The sequence below is a fragment of the Micropterus salmoides genome, unplaced genomic scaffold, assembly GCF_014851395.1.
Source record: "Micropterus salmoides isolate LMB-PRFRI ecotype aquatic unplaced genomic scaffold, ASM1485139v1 Ms_hic_scaffold_5, whole genome shotgun sequence".
Taxonomy (NCBI): Eukaryota; Metazoa; Chordata; class Actinopteri; order Centrarchiformes; family Centrarchidae; genus Micropterus; species Micropterus salmoides.
Window position 1 is genome coordinate 31954469 of NW_024044237.1, and position 22126 is coordinate 31976594.

The window sequence follows — 22126 nt, forward strand, 5'->3', positions numbered from 1 at the left end:
TACCATATTTTCTTTACTAGGATGGCCATTTAATTAGGCTGATGTTTCAAGTTCAAGCTAGGAAAACATTAACTTTATAAATATATTATGTGATTAGTTTTTACTTGAGTGTGAAATTTGTAATTTAGTGTGAATTATTTCAGGTTTCACTGGTTCTGGAAGTAAAGTCCAGTTCATTTCTTCAAAGATAATGTTAGGTGATAGATAATGTTACTCTCCTGGTTAAATCACCAATACAAAAGATCAACAACTGTGCTACAAAATATCTGGTCATTAAAAGTCAAATGTATAAGTTTGTGTACATTTATGGAGATAAGTCCGTTATAGCGTTATATTGTATTAAAATAAATGATAAAACATTTAAATATGTTTATGAAATTGCAACAACAAAATGATCTGAATGTCCTCCTGCTTTGATTCATGTCTCTGATTGCCTTCTTCTCCATAGCAGTAGTGGCTAAAGCTTATGGATATTGTAGTATTCAAAGCCATTAGCCAAAAATCCCATAACATAAATTGTAGCATAAGAGGCTCCATTGTTGTCATGTTAAGGAATGTTGAGAATAGCTTTTAAAAGAAAACTTTCAAATGAAATTTAACAGCAGGGAACTATTCTACTGAAACTAGCAGCTACTCCTACTTCACAACTCTATTACCGATTGATGATAATCTTACCTGCACTCTGTTGTTCCCTGGCTAGACCCACTGATCAACAGATCAAATCATCTAACTTCTGCCATCAGAACAGCTCTGCCTTAAAGTGTTGTATGTAGCTAAAAATCCAACTTTGTAATTCCCTTTAGTTCTAAGGGGGAACCTGCTGGGAATAGAAACCTTTTAGTAACTTTCACACTTGAATGGCTGAGCTGATTAACTCTGTTGTGTATATCCTTTTATATTTATACTTTCATTTGGCCCTGAAGTTATCATAAAACTCTTTCTTTATTTTAACGGTTCAACTCTTTTGACCCAAACTGAATGGTGGCGTTTGATGTTAAATCGCCAAAAACGTACAGTGGAGGTCAGCACAGCGATGTTGCATAATTTAGGTGCAAATATTCTGGCCCAACAGATGACTCATTTCCTCCCAGCACAGTTACTGCAGAGGTACAGAGGGAGCCCATCTGTGATGTGCATGTGTGCAACTAATGTGCTGCTCTGTGTGTCTCTAATCATGGTTGTCTTTTTGAATGTGTGTGTTCATGTTTGAATCGTATATGTATGTTAATCTGTACATGTGATGTGTCATTTTATTGCATCTGTCAACATGTTTTTGTTTATGTGTCTGTATGTGTTGTGTGTGTGTGGGGGGGGATTGCCTTAAGAGTCCCGTGAGTGTAGTTGCATACACACATCTTTGTCTATATTTATGTTTATATGTCTTTTTTGGTGGACAGGCATATGTTTGAGTGTATGTTTCATCATCATGAACAGAGCAATAAGTTGAATTTTGCAGTCTGATTGCACAAACTGCCCCCAGTACGTCTGTAAGGGTTGATAAGGTTGTTGAGCAACAACAGTGACTCAGTGATTTCTTGGCCATGTGCTTAAAAACTTACGACACAACTTGTGCAGGAGAAAACTCTGCAGTTTCTACCGCTCCTATAGCGGTCATTGATAACTTTGCATCGCTTCGTGTGTCCCAGCAGCAAGCAGTGTCTCTTTGCATCAGGATCCTCCTGGCGGCTCAGCAGGCCACAACACATCAATGATTCCTTCTGCCCTTAGATCAGACAGCCCTGCCACTGCCAATATGTGTGTGTGTGCAAGTGTCAAGTGTACAGCTGCTAACCCCTGCAGAAAGTTCTGGATGCTGCTGGGTCAACTGACCTGCTGTCCTGACCAGTTCTTCTGTCTGCCCTCCATTGGTGTACTTGCGCAAAATTAACCCTTTGCCTAAAGTGCTAAGTACTAATTCAAACTATGACAGTAGGAAAATGACAAAATCAAACATCCTTAAAAGTTGCCAGCATACATACTAAAATTGCTCTTTTATAGTGAAATTGTTGATTGCTGGACATAGGCATAGTCTGTCTGATAACTCTAACAGGCTACTTGCAGGTCCATGTTGTTTTTTTTAAAGAAAACAAATAATCTGCACATCCATTAGGGTTGCCCCCAACTAAAGGTTTTCCTAGTGAACTAGTCGTTGCATGTTTATAATATTCATTTTATTATTTAAACATATATTTTTGGGATATCAGAAAATGTGAGTTCCAGGTCTGAGAAAGAATGTTATAAGCAACATTGTTATCACTGTGTTACATTACAGAGTTACTAATGAGCCTTTCAAATATATGTCGGAACAACCAGCAAGGAGACTCGGATGCGGACTTATCAATATGATGGACGATGCATAACGTTACTTACAAATGAACTTGCTACAAACCGCTTGACGCTTCTCCCGTCCCCGCCTGAACCCAGTGTGTCTTCGTCGTCCCCGGAGAGAGGGTCCTGGTCAGAACCGCTGTAAATCACCTCGGTACTGTTTTCCCTGTGGTCAAACTGGCCTCTGTCTTTGGTCCCAGCATGTGTCCCGTGGCTTGCCCGCCTAGTTCCAGTTCTAGTGCTCAATCCAGCCCCGCTGGGTCACTGGCACCAGGCCTGAAAACTTCTTCCTCACGGCGGTCCAAAGCTCCTTTGCTAGTATTGTAAACACACACCAACACCCCCCCCGGTATACTGAGCTCCAAGTCTGAGTAGAGTCTAATTGAGAGGTAAAGGGCTAATAGCAGCTAGTACAGTTAGCAGCAGTGCTTCGGTAAGTTACTTCTGTGTTACTTAGAGGAAAGGGCCATGTTGCAAAAACCCTCTGATAGTTTTTTCTGAGTGACAAGGAACAGCTCCCAAATGGAGTTTGAGGTTTCAGGGTTTTTTTCTGCGACTATGTGACTTGATCTTGTGTAGGGAGGGCAGAGCCTACAGACAGCTTCTGAGTGACGGGGTTCTCTTGAGGAGCGAGCCGGGGGCAGAGATAGAGCTTCTGGACAAATAGAGGCACTAGATTCTGTTCTGATCTGGAGCCGTGTACCAGCGGGACATTTTTTTTTAACTTTTGGGATTAAGAAGTGGATTTATCTTCACTGAGCAGTCACACACAATAAATAAATACCTCAGTCTTACCAAATTTATTTGGAGACAAAAGTGAAGACAAACATTCAAACTTTCACCACATATCTGTGTTGCAATAATTTGTTATTATACCTACAACACTTATTGTATCCATGGACACAGTTTTTCAATGCAGAACAATAGGATTATAACCGGATGCTCCTCAGCATCCCCAGATCCAGGTTAAAAACTAAAGGTGACTCCTGACAATTTCAAATCCTTGCTAAAGACCTATCTTTATTCATTGGCCTTCAAACAGAGTTGAGCAGTGACATTTATTTTATTTTTTACTTTTTCTACTGTTGTTGTCGTGTATATTTGTTGTCTATTGTGGAAAGCACTTTGGTCAACTAGTGTTGTTTTTAAATGTGCTATATAAATAAAACTTGAACTTGAACTTGAAGCTAATATTATAACATTTCAGGTAGTCTATAGCTGATATAAGTGATGTCCAAAACTGTGAAAATAAGACAAAAGTTGTTGAAAAAAACAAAAACTAAACAGTTCAAGTCTAAAAATAACCCCACTGAACCCATACACCTTCAAGTACTTTGCTTGTTCCCCACTTAATCCCATCCTCCCAGCTGGCTGGATGTGGCTGGAAGGATGCCAGCTGGTGTGGTTATAGATTCTTTGCATTGATCTTACAAATGTATGTGCTGTTAGAGTTCTGTCAATAAACCTGTAGTGTACAACACCATTTCCAAGTATGAGTTTTAAAGGGGCCCTGTGATGGACTGGCGACCTGTCTCCCAATGTCAGCTGGGATTGGCTCCAGCAGTTGACGATGGATGGATGGATGGATGGATGGATGGATGGATGGACAGAGTTTTAAAGGGCTGCTGCCTCATTTTTAAATGAAATAGCAAAAAGCATCATATACACAACTGAGGAGAATGATCAAGATCACATTGGGAAATGGTCAGTTGAGAGCCATAAAATAATAACACCTGGGAGAACACTGAGTCAACTGCAGATTTCAGTGAAACAAGCCAAATTAGAGTAGCAAAATTCCTACAGAATGATGATATACTGAAAACAGATAGCATGTACAGCCACACACACGCACACACAAACACAATCAAGAGGGTGCTCCATAACGCTAATGTGTGCTATCTAGTCATCCCTCTCACCATAGCGTATAGTTAAGTGTCATGCAGCCTCAGCGTACGCTATTAACTGCTTTCTAGGTCAAAGCGTGAATCAGTAATAAGCATCAGCGGCTCTCATGCAGCATGCCGTCTCTCAGCTCCCTGGCAATGTAGCTAGAGTGTTTTGATTCCCTGAACTCACCACCAAGATCAGAAAAAAAAATCTATTTGGAGACGTAATTAGCACGGAGCGAAAGAAATGATGTGTTTGTGTGTTTAGGTTCATAGAGGATCATTCATCTGCAAGGAATAAGTGTGTCTGTAACAGTGTATGTGCCTGGTTATTTGTACTGCCGATGACAGTCCAGTAGTGTCATGAGATCACTCACTGGTTTACACAAGGTGAAGTGAATAACCAAGCTGTTTGGAAAAAAATTAAACAGAAACTGTTATCGAGGCATATGTTCTGACCATGATGAGCACAAAATCGGATTAGTATCACTACATGGGTTGATATAATTGCAATTATAATGAATGCATGTGATCTTTTTATTAGTGTTTCTCAGTCCACTTGCTTGTTAGCCAAAGTCTGCAAAATAAACATACATATTAGGAGGTAAAAGGATTTATCCTTTTTTGCATTAATGGCTCTTTATAAATATTACTATAACGTCAGTATAGTCACCCAGCTACAGAGGGAAATTAATTGTAATGACAAACCTACATAGAATTATAACACGACACGTTTTTCATAGTGTTTAGCATCTTTCTGCTTAACATTCTGATATTACAGCCCGCAACTTCACTGTTACAGTTAAATGTCAATGTTCTCAATCGCATTTCCAACAGCCACAGGTAATTGTTTTCATTAAAAAAGTTTTTTTGATAACGCCACCTATAAAGCATGAAGACACAAACAGATAGCTAGTAATCATAAAAGTGCTAAAGAGCTATGCTATACCTCAGGATGAATGCTAAATGCTGCTACATTTTACATTAATTTACCTGACACTTTTATCCAGAGCAACTTACAGTTTCTGTACACTTTAGAGGTTGCACGCCTCTGGAGCAACAAGGGATTAAGTGTCTTGCTTAGGGACACATTGGTGGGAGTCAAACCCTGATCTTTAACACCAAAGTCATGTTTCTTATCCACTGCACCATTGCCAACCACTTTCAGGTGTATGTAGGCCACTGTTTGTTAACATGCTAACTTGCGTGATAATACACTGAACAAAACACTTCTGTTTTTGCCCCATTCATCATGAGCTGAACTCAAAGATCTAAGACTTTCACTATGTACAAGGAAGGCCTATTTCTCTCAGATATTGAGATATAGTGAGCACTTTTCCTTTGCCAATCCATCCACCTCACAGGTGTGGCATATCAAGATGCTCATTAGACAGCATGGGTGTTGAACAGGTGTGCCTTAGGCTGGCCACAATAAAAGGGCACTCAAAAATGTGCAGTTCCGTCACACAACACAACGCCACAGATGTTGCAAGTTTTGAGGGAGCGTGCAGTTGGCATGCTGACTGCAGGAATGTCCACCAGAGCTGTTGCCTGTGAATTGAATGTTCATTTCTCTACCATAAGCCGTCTCCAAAGGCGTTTCAGAGAATTTGGCAGTACATCCAACCAGCCTCACAACCGCAGACCACGTGTAACCACACCAGCCCAGGACCTCCACATCCAGACATTGAAGAGGACTGGACCAACATTCCACAGGCCACAATAAACAGCCTGATCAACTCTATGCGAAGGAGATGTGTTGCACTGTGTGAGGCAAATGGTGGTCACACCAGATACTGACTAGTTTCTGGACCCCCTGGATCACCCAATACAGTGAAACTACACATTTTTGAGAGCCCTTTTATTGTGGCCAGCCTAAGGCACACCTGTGCAATACCCATGCTGTCTGATCAACATTTTAATATGCCACACCTGTGCGGTGGATGGGTTATCTCGGCAAAGGAGAAGTGCTCACTAACACAGATTTTGATAGATTTGAGAAAAATATTTGAGAAAAATAGGCCTTATGTGTACATAGAGAAAGTCTTAGATCTTAGAGCTCATGATGAATGGGAGCAAAAACAAAAGTGTTGCATTTATAATTTTGTTCAGTGTATGTCAGTGTTGTGTTTATAGCTTGTTTAAACCAAGTGGCCATAAACATAAATTATTTAAGACAAGATCAGCCATGGATATCAGCCCAAAAATGGCCCTATCAAACAGACAGTCCTATTTGTTTATTGACAGGCTCTCCTGCCTGATCAACTTTTTAGGATTATAAAATTGGTCATGGATCAACATGCAGTCTGACATGTCTCTTAGCCAAGACACAGTGATCACCTAGTCTGACAGAGTAACTATCTCTAAAGACATAAATGTTAAATAGTCTGATTGCACCATTAGTTCAGACCAAGGAATTTATGGAATGGTATTTTAGCTTTTCATGTGCCTAGTACAGGTGTGCATTCAGCTATTTAAGCTGGTTATTCTGCTCATTCCTCTCCTGTCCTTCCAAGTGTTACCACAATACATCAGGGAATCTTTGTGTTGACAATGAAAAGAATTTGATTGACAGCCACATCGGCCACATGGGGATTCACTCTGCAGTAGTTGGACTGCCCACCCCCGGCAGGCTGTTGCAGGGCAGAAAACCCCCATAGGTTGGAGAATGTCAATCAATTGCCATTATTATATGAGGGAGAAATATAGCTCAGCACAGCACAAAGACCGTCTGATTGGGTGTTAAAGTCGGCAGCCAAGAGAACCTGACAAACTCAAGAAATTTGTGCCACGTTAGAATCTGTTTGAGAGTTATTTAAATTACAGTGATGCTGTGATTTTGTCTTGTTTCATCCCAGGTATCACTCTATAGTAAGACATACTCATATTCTTACGGTTGGTAAAGATTTAAAGTACTTTCATAAACTTTATTTTGTAATTGCATAGAGGTGAAGAGGTATAGTACAGAACTCTAAGCAGATCCTTTAGCCATTTAAGCATTATCTTTACGTTTATTTTTACATACTTTTGAATAGGACTTGATTATGATAGGCCTTAGTCTTGATTTGGTTTCAACTCTCTTGGGAAATAAGCAAGCTGCCAATAGTGGACGATATAAATTGTATTAATATGCAGCATGTAACTGTGAGCATGACTCACATGGCTGCTGAAAAAGAGCAAGTCTGCTCCAAACAGTCCCTGAACCAAGCTGCGTTAAAAGGAAACACTTTCCCTAATTGCTGAGAACTGTCCTGACTGTTGAAGCCTCAGGGGGCTTCATAAGTTACCAAACTAGATGTATTAGGCATGGCAGCATCTGAAAGCAGTGGTCTGTAACTTGAGTTTCAGAAAATCCCAGCAGGCTGGTCGCAGTCACTTCACTGTGATTATAACACAAAATACACACACAGTTTGACACGGCTGGACTATGATGACGAATACAATATCAATACATCAACTATCTGTAGACTGACACTTTTTACAGAGTCTGGAGTATTGTCTATTTCCTTTTTGACAGTGTTTTTGGTTTTACAAAAGCCTAACTTAGGCCAGACTTCACAAACATACAGTTAGCTCTGAGGCGGATTGGGCTGATAGAATTGGCAAAATGAGCATCCAGTACAAATATATACCTCTGTGTGATTTTTGGTCTAACATCTATGAAAACATTTTATTATGTAAAATAAGCACAATAGATGCAGCGGTTTCTGATCTCCCAACTTTCCCTAACTTCAGTCCATTCACTAATGTGCTTACACTCAGGCAAACACTGGCCAATCAAAATAGCAAACTGTCTTTTTCTTTCCATTGAGGAGATCTGTGATCACAGGTAAGATGGTAAATCAGTTCCAGATCAATTTAACGCATTAATGAACTCAAAGCTTAATTAAGAATAAGGTCCTCTTTTCAACTAATTCTTGGTAAAGTTTTAAAACACATTTGAGGAGCATATTTTGTATGACTAATGTCCCAACAGATATCAAAGAGGTGTAATCCCTTTCTCTGTAGTATGGTGGATGGTAATGAACCGCGTCTCCTACTAATAGATTTCCACCGAACCATATTATGAACTTTATAACCACATTACCATTGATTGGCCTATTGTAAAATGACATATGTGAGCTTTTACATATTTGGATAACTGTTTAAAATTTATAAGAACTACTCACTTTAATATATTGCCAGGTATACTGAAAATCTGGTGCTGTCTCACTAAATTTAAGATTTCTCATTAAAATGTTAATAAAATAAAAATCTGACAAAACTAAAGTCATGAAAAGTCTTCAACTCATAGTCAAACATTTCCAAGTTTTGGATCACAAAGGAATCTGTGTTTTATTATTTTTTCCAAGGTGAGTCTCTGCACCATAGATAATAAAATCCACTGTGCTGTGCAGCGGCGGTGTCTAAAGACAAAAGATATCATTACCGCACATCAATTTATCAGGATTACAATGCTTCCCTTCTTGGCTTATTTCTCTGAATTGAGTTAAAGTAGCTTGATATCCGCCATAAAACATTATTCTTACATGCCAAGTCAGCTGAAAGCTGGTTAAGTGTGAAGAAACTCATTTGAATTGCTCATAGAGACTGCCCACCCATGCGCAAAGGTTTTATATGAAATCTAGCAGGAAGCGTGTGTATAGAAATTACATGTCATGTTATCTAAGCTTGTGGTTAAATGATCAACTCTTGTAAGGTGTGTCATGTGTGTTGGTGGCCTAATTGAAATGAATACTGAATATAATGAAAATATAATAATATCTGAAAAGACCAATGATTCTGTTCTCTATGAACAGGGCTGAAGGGCAAATAATAACATGTTGTAATATCACAGTCGTGCTGATGGGAGTGCTACTGTATAAAATCCTATTTCAGCTTCACATGGTTGTCTGATTCGGTCTGTGTATTTGCTTTGTCCAAGTGCCTGTTTTTTTCAGAGTTTGGTCCATGCATCAGCATGTTGTCCTATTTCCTGTTTTAGTTTGGTAATTGTCTGTGTCTGTTGCTTGTCGTGTGCTTGTCGTGTGCTTTGTTTCCCGTTGTCCTGATTACCTAATGAGTCCCACCTGTTTTTGTTCTCCTTCCTGCTTGTGTGTTGTATTATCTGGGTCTCTGCTACATGTTGTCGCATCGTCATCGTCATGTGGAGTGTCTCTGTTGTGCTCAGGGTTCCTTACCATTTGGATTTTGGATATTGTTTGTTGGATTGTTACCCATTCGATTGTGTTTTCTGTTTATGGACCTTAACCTGTGTTTGGACTCTAGCCTGCCATGTGTTTATTAAAGCCTCCCTCCAGTGTATTTTGACATCTCTATGATATTTCATATTTTTCTGAGTCATTTCCTTACAATGTTGATTACCCACATAGTTTGCCAAATATTTTTTGACAAACAGCTTCATTTTGTGCTCAAAGTTGCAAAAGTTGCTTAGTTGTTAAAACGGGGTTGTGACGTATGACTATAGTAATTCCATAAGTCACACGTTTCATTAAAAACGTCTCATTAAAAAACTGTCACGCCATCACACCTCGTTAAGTCAGAGCATCAAACCGATAAACATCGTTGTGAGCTAGCTAACCAATTTATCATGTAATTTACTTACATTAGGTATGTCTCTCTGTGTCTGATTGTTGGTTTCTCTTTCTAGTTTAGTTAGCTAAGTTGACTAAGTTGTAGTTAGCTAGCATAGTTACTGCAGAAAGTTAGCTAACATGTAAATGCTCCGTACTTGTATAGCGCCTTTCTAGTCTTTTCGACCACTCAAAGTGCTTTTACACTACATGTGCATTCACCAGTCATACACATTCATACACTGAGCCTAAGTGCTCAAACGGAAACTAACATTCACACTCATTCATACACTGGCGGAATAGCCGCCAGGGGCAAATCGGGGTTCAGTATCTTGCCCAAGGACACTTCGACAGCAACCAGGGATCCAGGGAGCCGCCGACCTTCCGATTAACGGCCAACCCGCTCTACCTCCTGAGCCACAGCCGCCCCGTAGGGTCTTCATTTTATTTACAGTGGGGGAAATAAGTATTTGACCCCTTGCTGATTTTGCAGGTTTGCCCACTTACAAAGAATGCAACGATCTATAATTTTAATCATATGTACATTCTAACAGTGAAAGACAGAATCCCAAAGAAAATTCCAGAAAATCACATCATATGAATTTATAAAAATTGATAACCATCTGATGAGGAAAAACAAGTATTTGACCCCCTGGACAAACAGCATGTTAATATTTTGTAGAAAAGCCATTATTGGCCAGCACAGATGTCAAACGGTTTTTATAGTTGGTGACAAGGTTTGTGCACATTTCGGCAGGGATGTTGGCCCACTCCTCCCTGCAGACAGCCTCCAAATCATTCAGGTTCCGAGGTTGTCTCCTGGCAACTCGAATTTTAAGCTCCCTCCAAAGATTTTCAATTGGATTCAGGTCTGGAGACTGGCTAGGCCACTCCAGAACCTTGATGTGCTTCTTCTTCAGCCACTCTTTTGTTGCTTTGGCGGTGTGCTTAGGGTCGTTGTCGTGCTGAGACACCCATCCTCGACCCATCTTCAGCTCTCTCACTGAGGGAAGGAGATGTTGGTCCAGAATTCCACGATACATGGCCCCGTCCATCCTCCCCTCAATACGATGGAGTTGTCCCGTCCCCTTGGCTGAAAAGCACCCCCAAAGCATGATGTTGCCACCACCATGCTTGACGGTGGGGATGGTGTTCTTTGGGTTGTACTCGGTGTTCTTTGCCCTCCAAACACGACGAGTTGAGGCCAAAAAGTTCTATTTTGGTCTCATCTGACCACATCACCTTCTTCCAGGCCTCTTCTGAGTCGTCCAGGTGGTGAATGGCGAACTTCATGCGGGCCTGTACATGTTTCTTCTTGAGCAGGGGGACCTTGCGTGCGCTGCAGGATTTCAATCCATGACGGCGTAGTGTGTTACCAACCGCTTCTTTTGTAACTGTGGTCCCAGCTGCCTTCAGTTGATTCATCAGTTCCCCCCTTGTGGTTTTGGGATGATTCCTCACCGTTCGCATGATCAGGGACACCCCACGAGGCGAGATCTTGTGTGGAGGCCCAGACCGAGGGAGGTTGGCGGTGGTGTGGTGCTTCTTCCATTTCCTGATAACTGCACCGACAGTTGATCTTTTCTCTCCAAGTTGCTTTCCGATTCTCTTGTAGCCCATCCCAGCCTTGTGCAGATCAACAATCTTGTCCCTGATGTCCGTAGAAAGCTCTTTGGTCTTGCCCATGGTGGTGATGTTGGATGCTGGTTGTTTGGGTGTTGACAGGTGTCTTTTATACAGGTAACGAGGTGAGGCAGGTGTATTTGATGTAGATAATTGGTTGGGATTGGGGCTGTGTCTTAAAGAAAGACTAACTGGCTTGTAGGAGCCAGAATACTTGCTGTTTGGTAGGGGGTCATATACTTGTTTGTCCTCATCAGATGGTTATCAATTTTTATAAATTTATATGATGTGATTTTCTGGAATTTTCTTTGGGATTCTGTCTTTCACTGTTAGAATGTACATATGATTAAAATTGTAGATTGTTGCATTCTTTGTAAGTGGGCAAACCTGCAAAATCAGCAAGGGGTCAAATACTTTTTTCCCCCACTGTATGTTTCCTCCTCTTAAAAAAACGCGTCGCACTTTCACCTGCCACGTCTTATATACAGTCTGCAACATGCATTTTACTGACGTCCGTTTTACCAATGCATCAGCGGAAGCACCCACCACACCCCCGCGGTAAAGTAAGCGCACCATAAAACGTAGTGGGAGTTATCGTGTGCAGTGCGTGACAGGACCATCGACTGTATGACTGATAACAGCTGAGACGCGGACATTAGTTTCTGTCATGGGTAAGTAATGGCTACTCCTGCCAGATAGTAAAGTGTACTAAACTTTAAAGTGTAGTGATGTTAACACAGCATATCGTTAGTGAACACTCTAGCCGGTCAATTTTTGGTTGTCATGGTAATGTTTTACGTCCGACTATTAACCACACCCCCATTCTCTGTTTGAGAAAGAACGTTAACTAAAAACGGCAGTTAAAACTGGCTGGAGGGGGGCTTTAAGTATTGCAAATGTACTGTAATGTAATGTAGTGTCTTGTGTTTGGGCCCACATCTCTGTTTTTCCAGGCCTTGGCACACAATGTTTACATTGTTTGAATCAATGCTTAGCATAAAAAGAGAAAATGATTATGTTCTCTCTACTAGCTGTACAAAGGCTGTGTGTATGAATCTGTCCCATAGCTCTTTTAAAGACAGCAGGAGAACAGAGGCCATGCCTAGAGCTCATAGAGCGGGTCCATATCAGCCTCATTAGCAGAGTGGACAGAACAAGATGGACAGAGGGGAGTGAGGAACAGAGAAGAAAAGGAAAATGAAAACGAGATGGGGTGGGAGGACATGCAAAAGCCATTCATTTACAGATGTTGGTTTGTTTAAGGACATTGAGTGAGAGGATGTACATGATGTGGAAAAGATCCATACCAGCATTAAGAAAAGTCAGATTTGAACACACACAAAAAATACACAAACGGGTCTCCTTTTCTATCTTTGAACAAGTAAACAAATAACAGCCCATATACCCGCTTGGCTTTGGAAGGTCACATAGCAGTTACATATCTTCATATAGCCATATATACTCCAGGGTTCTTCGGCTAATCCTAATTAATCCTTTAGGATAATTATATTTTATCTCCTATGTGAACGCACAACCAGAGCACAGGGAATTGTCTCTTACAGTATACCACATATTACATTTTCAGAGTTACACTATCAATATTAGCTATCACACTTTAAAGTGAATGCTTCCATAACTGTCTCTTATAAGGATTACTTTTGCACACATGCATGACCTATTACACCCACTTTAGTACTGTATGTGTGTATTTGTGTGACTAAATGTGTATACGACGACTATTGTGAAAACAGCGTATTTCCAGCATGTCAGCTGTTGTGTTATAAGATCTGAGTTTATCTAATGAGTTTTTCTTTGTCTCTTAGGATTTTGTGGAGCAACAGTACGGAGTATAGGCTGTGTCTATTGCCATGAGGATTATGTTTATAACACCACTGAGAATCTTTTTGGTCTTTAGTCTTTTTTGAGTCTAAAACAGTGTATCCCAGCCTTTTTAGTGTGACATACCCCACATCAGATTAACTACCGTTTTATTGACGCCATACGCCATGTTCATTACATTACATTTAAAGGTACTTTATTTGTCACATACACATAGCAAGATTCATCCTCTGCATTTAACCATCCCTGAAGGGTGCAGTGGGAAGCCACTGTACAGACCCGGGGACCAACTCCAGATTGAATGCAGTGACTGGAGAACCAGTCACAGTCATGTTTTTGATCATGGGGGAAACCAGAGCACCCGGAGGAAACCCACGGGGAGAACATGCAAACTCACAGAAAGTACAGGACGACCTTCTTGCTGTGAGGCCACCGTGCTGCCATTTAGCTGACGCTTTATCCAGCCGTTAAGTGTCTTAAGTGTCTGGCTCTGGGACACATTGGTGGATGTGTCACACTCGGGAACTGAACCCGGGTCTCTCACACCAAAGGTATGTGTCTCATCCACTGCACAATCACCACCCCTTTTTAAAATATATTGGAGGGATTTTAAACTTGACACTGAACTGATTTCTTGACCCTAAAAACATCCAATTTTGAAATCCAAGCTCCATCTCGGTTTATTCCACACTTCCACCCAGTGAAGCTGCTCAATGCCGACAGATCATTAAGAGCTGCATTTGACCTAAAATGACCCTGAATAAATAAAGGTTAAAACCAAATGTCCTTATCAGAAGTAGCAACTGTGTTTACTGGTGCAGCAATAGCAATTTTACTCACACCTTCAAAGGCAGCAACACCTAACATGGCTGTATGTCATTTTAATTTAAAGTGACATTGAAGATTTTGAACGAATCATTTTACCTCCCATAATAAGACAATGCAGCTTTAACACTGCTGGTTTGCACAGAAAATGGAGCTGCAAGAAACAAGTCACGAAGAGGAATTCAAATCTGAAAATGATTGACAGCTGTGTGACTTTTCTTTTGTTTAGTCCCAGGAATCCCTGACTCAGTGTGCATATCTGTGTATTGCATCTGGCCAAAATGCTCTGCAGTATTGACACAACACAAGTTTGTCTTCTTACACAGTGTTTACATGTTTGTCCAGTAGATGTGTGTGAAAGGCTCAACTGTAGGCTTTTCTCTCTGAAGCACCGTGTACAGCTCCTCGAGCGCTCTCTCAATGTTCCCTTGCTGTGGTTTTCAACTGAGCGGGAGGTCTGTCGCATCCCACTGATTAAGACTCCCTGTGTGTGTGTCTGTGTGTGTGCTTGGCTTTGTTTATCAGTATGTCAGTAGGTTCGAATTTGATGTTTTTGTCCTGGTGGTGTGTGTACTGCTTGCCAATTTTGTGTTTTTACGCACACACACACACACACAAACATACACTCTTTATCGTCTAATGCCAGCTAAAGCCAACAACTAAGGTCCACCCTAGTCTCTCTGGTCTGTTTGTCACACTGTCTCTCTCTCTCTCTTGCTGCACACAAACAATCACAGAATCACACACACATCCCAGTTTCCCCTGTGGCTGCCTGATTGAGGTTTCCTTGCCTCGCCCTTAAGATTTACTGTAATCGTTGAAGATGATGGGAGGGAGGGAGGGAGGGAGGAAAGAATGGAAAGGAAATTTAAAATTGAAGGATGGAAGAGCAAAGAGGGATAGAGAGCGTGATGGAGTAAATGTAGAGAGGTTAGGGAGCTGTGCAGGGAGGGAGGGGAATGACGAGGAACTGTGAGAGGTAAAGGAGGGTGAAATAAAGGTATCAAGAAACGTGACTGAGTACATGAGGAAGGTAAGAAGGAGGAGGGAGTGTTAGAGGGAGAAAGGAGTTGAGAATGATGAATGAAAGAATGAATAGAAGTAGGGGCGGAAAGAGGATAAGGAGAGAAAAAGGCCACAGAGGACAGAAAACATCTCCCATTAAACGGAGATTACAGCTTCTGCTGGTCCAGAGTGCAAGCGCGACTTTACAACCTCTGCCGTCAGCCGCTGATGATATAACACCCAGTTTTAAAGATCAATTTGTCACTTTTCATCTCTTCCTACACCTCATTCTCCTCTTGCACAGAGGCCGAGGGCAGAGATGTTAGAGGAGGAGGAAGAAGGAGGAGGGAGGAGCTGGAGTTGCAGCTTCATCGAGAGAAAAAGAAGAGAAAGCTGACTTACATTTACGAGCAATTTTGATGATGTTATATACACAATAAATTTTACCCCGTCCCCCTGCACGGTTGCACGTTCTTGCGATTAGAGCCCTACACACACTGACACACACACACATAGACACACTGCTCTAACTGCCTGGGAGACGAATCCCTACCTCATTTGTCCTCACTTTTCTTCCTTCATGTCACTGATAACCTATGGCCAGTTGTTTCAAAACTGTCGTTCAGGGAGTCCATCAGTTTTTGTGTGTTCTTTGGGGGTCCAAATAAGGACATGCTCCATTTTACTTTGATTGTATTCACTACATGTTAAATGACCAGACAGGTATGTTTGCATGCTTCAAACAATGTTGTATTGTTTCAAAATATTCTGCAGAGTAAAGTAATGATTCTAAGCAAACCAACAAAATGAGTTATTGCAGGTTTTCTGTATCACATCTGAAAAGTTTTCTTTGATGTAGGCCTATATGAAAATAGTGAAACACAGTTCTTAGCAATGGAAACTAATTTGATAACTTTATATGGAATTTGCATGAATTTGACATATTATAACGTCTTCATAGGAAATCATTCGTTTTTATCTTTATTTTTGTGTTACATTTCCAATGCACGGAACTGCGTTTGCAAGCAGGGACCATTTTGAAAACTGCCCTTGGACAAAGAAAGGCTTTCAAACCAAAAGGATACATGAATGCTTGTAAAAAAAAAAGGATTACATGTGTTTGGTTGAAGATGTTTTTGTTCAACATTTAGTTCCATTTTTGGAGTATCCTTGAACACGACAACAGGGGGAGATTCCAAAACAACTTTGCTGCGACTATATTACACGTTACACATGCTGGGAATAAATGAGGTCACCAAAATTAATTTACTAAAACAAATGTGCCTGCATGTACCACAGCTTTTGAGTGGAACAAACTGTCTACTTGTCTCAAAATTTCCAGACTCTGCAAGTTGATTTTTTAAAAAGACCAGAAAGTGGAACAGAAAAGTTTATCACCAAATAGGTGCTGCTAGAAGCTTGGGCTAGATGGTTAACTACCTTAGCAAGATACCACTAGCAAGCCGGGTACATGCTAGCACTGGTCAGTCACAATGGTTCTACATGCTAGTTGGCTTACCAGCTGTTACCCAAGTCACTAACAGGAAAAGAAGTTCACACAGTTTATTTTAGAGACATATTTGAACTGCTGTCTCTGTCGGCTAATGATGCCTATTTGTGGAGGTGTTTAAACACCAGCAGAGCAGGTTAAATGTCTGCTAATACTCTCCTCATATGAGCTTTATCTTCTGGGGGTCTCTGACATGAAAAACTCTGGGAACTTTTGATTTACAAAAGGGTCATGAGGGACTGAGACAAGCACTTCTTTGGTGCCAATTGAGACAACCTTGCTCTTCACTGTATAAAACAGACAGAATACAAATCACAGCCTAGATGGGAGCAGATGGAGTGTGAGTTTCTCCTCAGAGCGCAGAGACAGAGAGAGAAGTGAGATAATAGCCCACAGCTAATCCACTGCACACTGAAAACTCATTACTCCTTAAGAAGAAAATGGAAAAAAAACTTGCTCCCCAAGACGGAAAGAAATACTCTGCTTAAGGTGAAGACCTTGACACAAACTTCCCGGTTTTCCTCAAGTGTGAAATTTCTTTTATGCACAGTTCAGCGGATTTGACTCGTTGTCTTTGTTGACGAGGAGCTTTTGTACAAACTCAGCAGCGGGCACCCGCAGCTCCCCTAACACACCCACCAGCAGTGAACCACACACACGTCTATATGATAACACAGCTGTTCCAGCCACAGACACACAGAACACTGCCACAGAGACCAGCACCTTTAAAGCAACATACCAGTGGGTTTGCAAGTTTTAGCTCCTTAACTACAACTCATGTATACATTTTTGATGACCATTTTTGAAAACAGGTGTTGCAATTTTATACTGGTGTATTTTCCCCACCGTTTCTAGTACCATCGGTTTTTATTCCATTTGATACATTTCTCTACGACATAAAAATCTATTGTCAGACTCTTTAAACTTGCCATTGTGTAATCCACCGCAGAGAACATTAAGTCTGTATAAAATGTTCTCAAAGTTACATTATGGCTTTGTCCTTTCTAGTTAGTTTCGTTGTATGAATCTTAATCTGTCCTAGAGAAGTGTGCATTTGCTAGATTTCACATTTTTAAAATAATCATGATTCTGTAAAATAATGATTAGTAGTTTCAATCCAAATACATTTTTAATGTTTTTGAATCAATGCACTCATTCAGAAAGCCCTCACTGAACATACTGAAGAAGAGTAATCAGGCCTATCTTTGTTCCTGTGAAAATGTAAATATTATAAAAAGGAAGTAGGCAGGCACCACACTGCAGCAGCGTTGGGCTATCAGTAAAATGAGAAACACCTGCACAGTTGACAACATGACACAACATGAAAAAAATCTTACCATCTGTTTACAAGTTAGGTAAGCTTACACCAGAAGTCCCATATTAGACAGCACGTTTCATAAAATAACACCAAAAACATTTTACATCAAGAGAGTCAGAATGTAAATGAATGAGAATGAGGAGGTTTTGTATTACATGTGACTACAACAAAACCACAGAAGGAAGATGGAGCTACAGCAGCTGTTTAATGAAGTGGATCCTTCTTCCACCTCTTGCTTTAACATATATACCTGCTGCACTACACAGATCTACTGTGACATAACCCCAGATCCACGAGACTGATTGGCCAGAGGCAACAGTGATGACTGCATATATATTCATAATTGTAAAAGGTTGGTCTTTCCTTTCAACGATTGTTTCTTAAAGAGGTTTAATTGTCACCTGGAGAACAGGTGGTCGGCAGTGTTTGTCTATGGATGAATCCCAATCTCCACACTCACAGACTCACAGACTTTGAGGCACGTTGCCGGTGAGACTGTAAGGGCTTAGGACTGTCCCTCTGTCAAATCATGAAGTGCATGAGGACTCTCTCGCAGACTTTTTGAGCCTTAATTGCACACTTTCTGTAGGTCTGCATCACTGCAGACTTTAAGGGAATTACCTGCAGTTCATAAATTTGTGATATTAACCACAGAGTTACCTGGGGAAACATGGAAGGGGCACTACTAGAAAGAAAGTTTACATGTAAGTTTATGATGCTGTAATCACTTGTTAATTATTTAAAATTTACCTCTTGTCCACAGATAATTTTCAAATAATTAGTTTACTAGGCAAGAGCATGGAATACGTTCAGATCAGACAGTTGGTCCCTTCAGTGCCTTGAAGAAAGTAAAAAAATGTAAAATAAAAAGTGGCAAAACACATTTGTTTTGGCATATTCAAGGGTTGTCCCATTATACCATTTGGGCCCTTACAGCCTCTTGCACTTAAGCACTTACCAGGTGGTCAACTAAGTCTGTGAGGGTTCAGGGCTTGGGCTTTAATGTGGATATTGGGTGTGTAGCATTGTACCATGTAATGAGATGAAACTCCTCCCATTTCTTTCCTGCACTATTATTCCATCTATGATGACTTTATTTAAAACAGACAACAGCTCAACCCATATCCAAACAATTGTTTAAAGTGTTTGGTGCTTCACTGTAAATGCTAAAATGAGACAGAATAGATATGAGTAAATGTACGGTATTTTTTGATTGAGATATTTCAGAACCAAACTGCGACCGTTTCACAACGTTAAGCACGTCTTACTTTGAAAGTCTATCTGGACCGCGGAGTTCTCCACGTGCAAAAACGACGCTTAAAAAGATGGTACCCGCTGCGCTATGAGCGACGCCAAGGGGTCTTAACCAAACGCCCATATGTGAAGAGTTGCTTGTGAGAACTTATTGAAGGAATAGGCGAGTAATGACAAAACTGATGCTTGAGGACCACAAATAAATTTCAGTGCACATAAGTCAGACTCGAGTCTGATGATCTCCTCACGACACCAAAAACGGCAGACCAGGGTTGGATTTCCACTCTCAGCAAACATTTGCTGTAGGGGCCCGCTATGGACAAATCACCAAGCAGCGCCTCTGCTGTGTGAAAACCATTTAGGTCCATTTACCTTCCATCTGCATGTTCATACATGATAACAAGTTCATTTTCCTTCAAAACTCATTAATCTGTTATGATAATTTCATGTCCGGGGAGTCGTTGCAGCACAAATCAATTAGAAAATCATTCACATGCCTGCACGCTTGAATGAAATTATTGAAGATTAGATTTTGTTTTGATTATCTTTCCCCCTTCGAGGTGAAAAATGTTACCGCGGAAACATACCTACTCAGCATGTCAAGATAAGAGTCACTGCAGCGTCCAGTCAAGAGGCACCGCCTCAGCCTGATTTATGGTAAGACTGAGCCACGGCAGGAAGACCTGTTATAACGCCTCTTGGTAAGCAGGTGGCACTCGCTGGAACATGAAATGCCCTTTTGGTCACAACTGTTCAGTCTAAGTTACAAATCACCAGCCTGTTACAGTAAGCTGTAGTCAGTGTGCCCCAGGGCCCAACTGCGCCATGTGTGCAGTGAACCAGCAGCAGATGTGGAGGGTAAAAGATGAATTGACTTCCTCCACAGCAGCTGTCTCAGATTGAGGAGAATAAGGATGTGTGAATCTGTGCATCAAGACGCGAAATTGGGAAGGCATGGAATATCAAAAAGTCAGACAGAAGTTTGGAGAAAAATAAAAGCTCCAGGAAATGCAGAAACACCACCGGACTCACACACGTAGCTTATCTGCATTCACATTCTCTAGGGTGGAACAGAGGAATAAAAAGTCGGTAAATCTTACCTCCCAAAGCTTGTTTCATAACGAAATTCATGATGATGGCTTTTAATTCCTTGCCTTCTTTATCGGAGCAATGTTACATTCAATTGTTATGGACAAGTAGAAGTCCTTTGTAGCCAGATCTGAAAAGAATTACAACAAATGCATGCTTTTGTCAGAAAATCGATAATCTTAAACTCCAATCCTAAAATATATCAATAGGACAGCAAAAGCAATGAGGATACGGCACATACAGTAAAGGAAGAACCAAAGCCATGACTTTATTATGTAGGATAAAGAGTCTTAATAAACTCACTTTAGACTACTGCATACACGTTCTCTATTCGCATACATGTGTAAAGAACATTATAAAAATGGTAAACATTGTCACATATAAGCTTATAGAATCTGCGTCTGCGTTCAATGCGCCAACTGAAGGACACCAAGGTCAATGGTTCAAACACAATCTAAACACAACGGAAAACAGATAATAACGCCAAATTTCTCAAATCTACAGACCAAATTAGCAGATAGGGCTCATCCTTTCCTTACAAGTGTAGCGCGTTTTCAAGAATCCCGGACAAACTGAGTGTTGAGTGTCAGGCACTGACGGGAGGACGTGTCACGACAGTCAGTAATAACCTCTATGTGGCCGAGCTCTGCCCGCAGCCAAGCGAGTTTGAGAAAGTGCACGGTGCAAGTCTCAGTTTGGCAGGACAGTCGTGTATGTGGACGCCGGACTAAACCACTGCTGTGTATTTTTCCTGATCATGTGGTAAAACTTTCCACTCTCCATTGGAGGGACATTGGACACAGCCATCCCACTCCGGCATCAAAAAAAAAGCTGCTCGCACAGCGCGTTAATTAAGCAACAATGCTGACGTGACTGATGCATGCAGCCAATTAAAAAACTTAAAGCTACCTGCAGTGTGCAGTAAATATGTTTAAAATCGACCTGATTGTGCATTTGCATGCGAAGAGGCAGAGATGGTGTGAAAGCGGGGATACACATGCACTTCCTTATTTGATCAGAGCCTGGTTTCAGCACCACAGTGAGTGGATAGCTCCCAAAACCGTTTAATTGCATTGAAGCAGCCGCATCAAACATCAATTTACCTCCGTCCGGCGACTGGCTGAAATCCTCCTCACACACTCACACACACCAAACAAAGATCAGAGCAGAGCTTCAGATGCAGCACTCTCCGGAACGAAGTTATCCTGCAGCAGGCAACAGCAGCACAGGCTAATCTAACTGTTCCTCCTTTGCATCTCCGGCTCCCGGGGCTGGAAAAAGGACGTCCTTGGTGCTTCCTTCTTCCTGCCGCTTAGTCTTCGTGCACACACACTCACTTACTACACACATACACACGTAGAGAGCAAGAGGAGGAGTAGAGGGGAGTTGTGGTTTGCGAAAGGTGAGGTGAAGCTGCTGCCGTTCACACCGTGATGGGAAGAAGCGACCGAATCACATGGAGGGACGGAGAGAGAAACGTCCCACTAACGTTCTCCTGACCGACACAGAGAGATCGATTATTCAGTCCTGACGCTGGCTGCCTGCTCCGTCCTACAGCCCGCCCCCCTTCTCTGCAACGGGGAGAGGGACTAGGATTTCACTTAAAACGGTAGTGCAGAATATAACGGGAATATATGATAGGTACGGGGTAAATATATTTTAGCTGGATGTCTCTTTGTTTGGCTTCATGTGACACACATTCGGTGCACATCCAGGAGATGAAATGTGAAAAATCACAGACTGATCCTGCAGGGTTCCTCTAGTGTTGCAATAGGGAATTCCAGGGTGTGCTCTTTCCTATACCATATTGTTATTTCTAATATAATCGACTTGTTACATTAAAATATTCTTCTAGATATCAAGACATATCCGTGGT

General features: G+C 41.2%; 1 protein-coding gene across 1 annotated transcript in view; it reads right to left on the bottom strand.

Moving 5' to 3' along the window:
* The window catches only part of LOC119889379 (complexin-1-like), a 68388-nt gene extending 46472 nt beyond the window's left edge, over window positions 1–21916 (bottom strand). The window contains 2 exon segments of the mRNA XM_038700306.1: window positions 20262–20380; window positions 21354–21916. Of these exon segments, the coding sequence (XP_038556234.1) occupies window positions 20262–20292 (31 nt within the window). The 5' untranslated portion in view covers window positions 20293–20380; window positions 21354–21916.
* Between the last annotated feature and the right edge of the window lie 210 nt (window positions 21917–22126).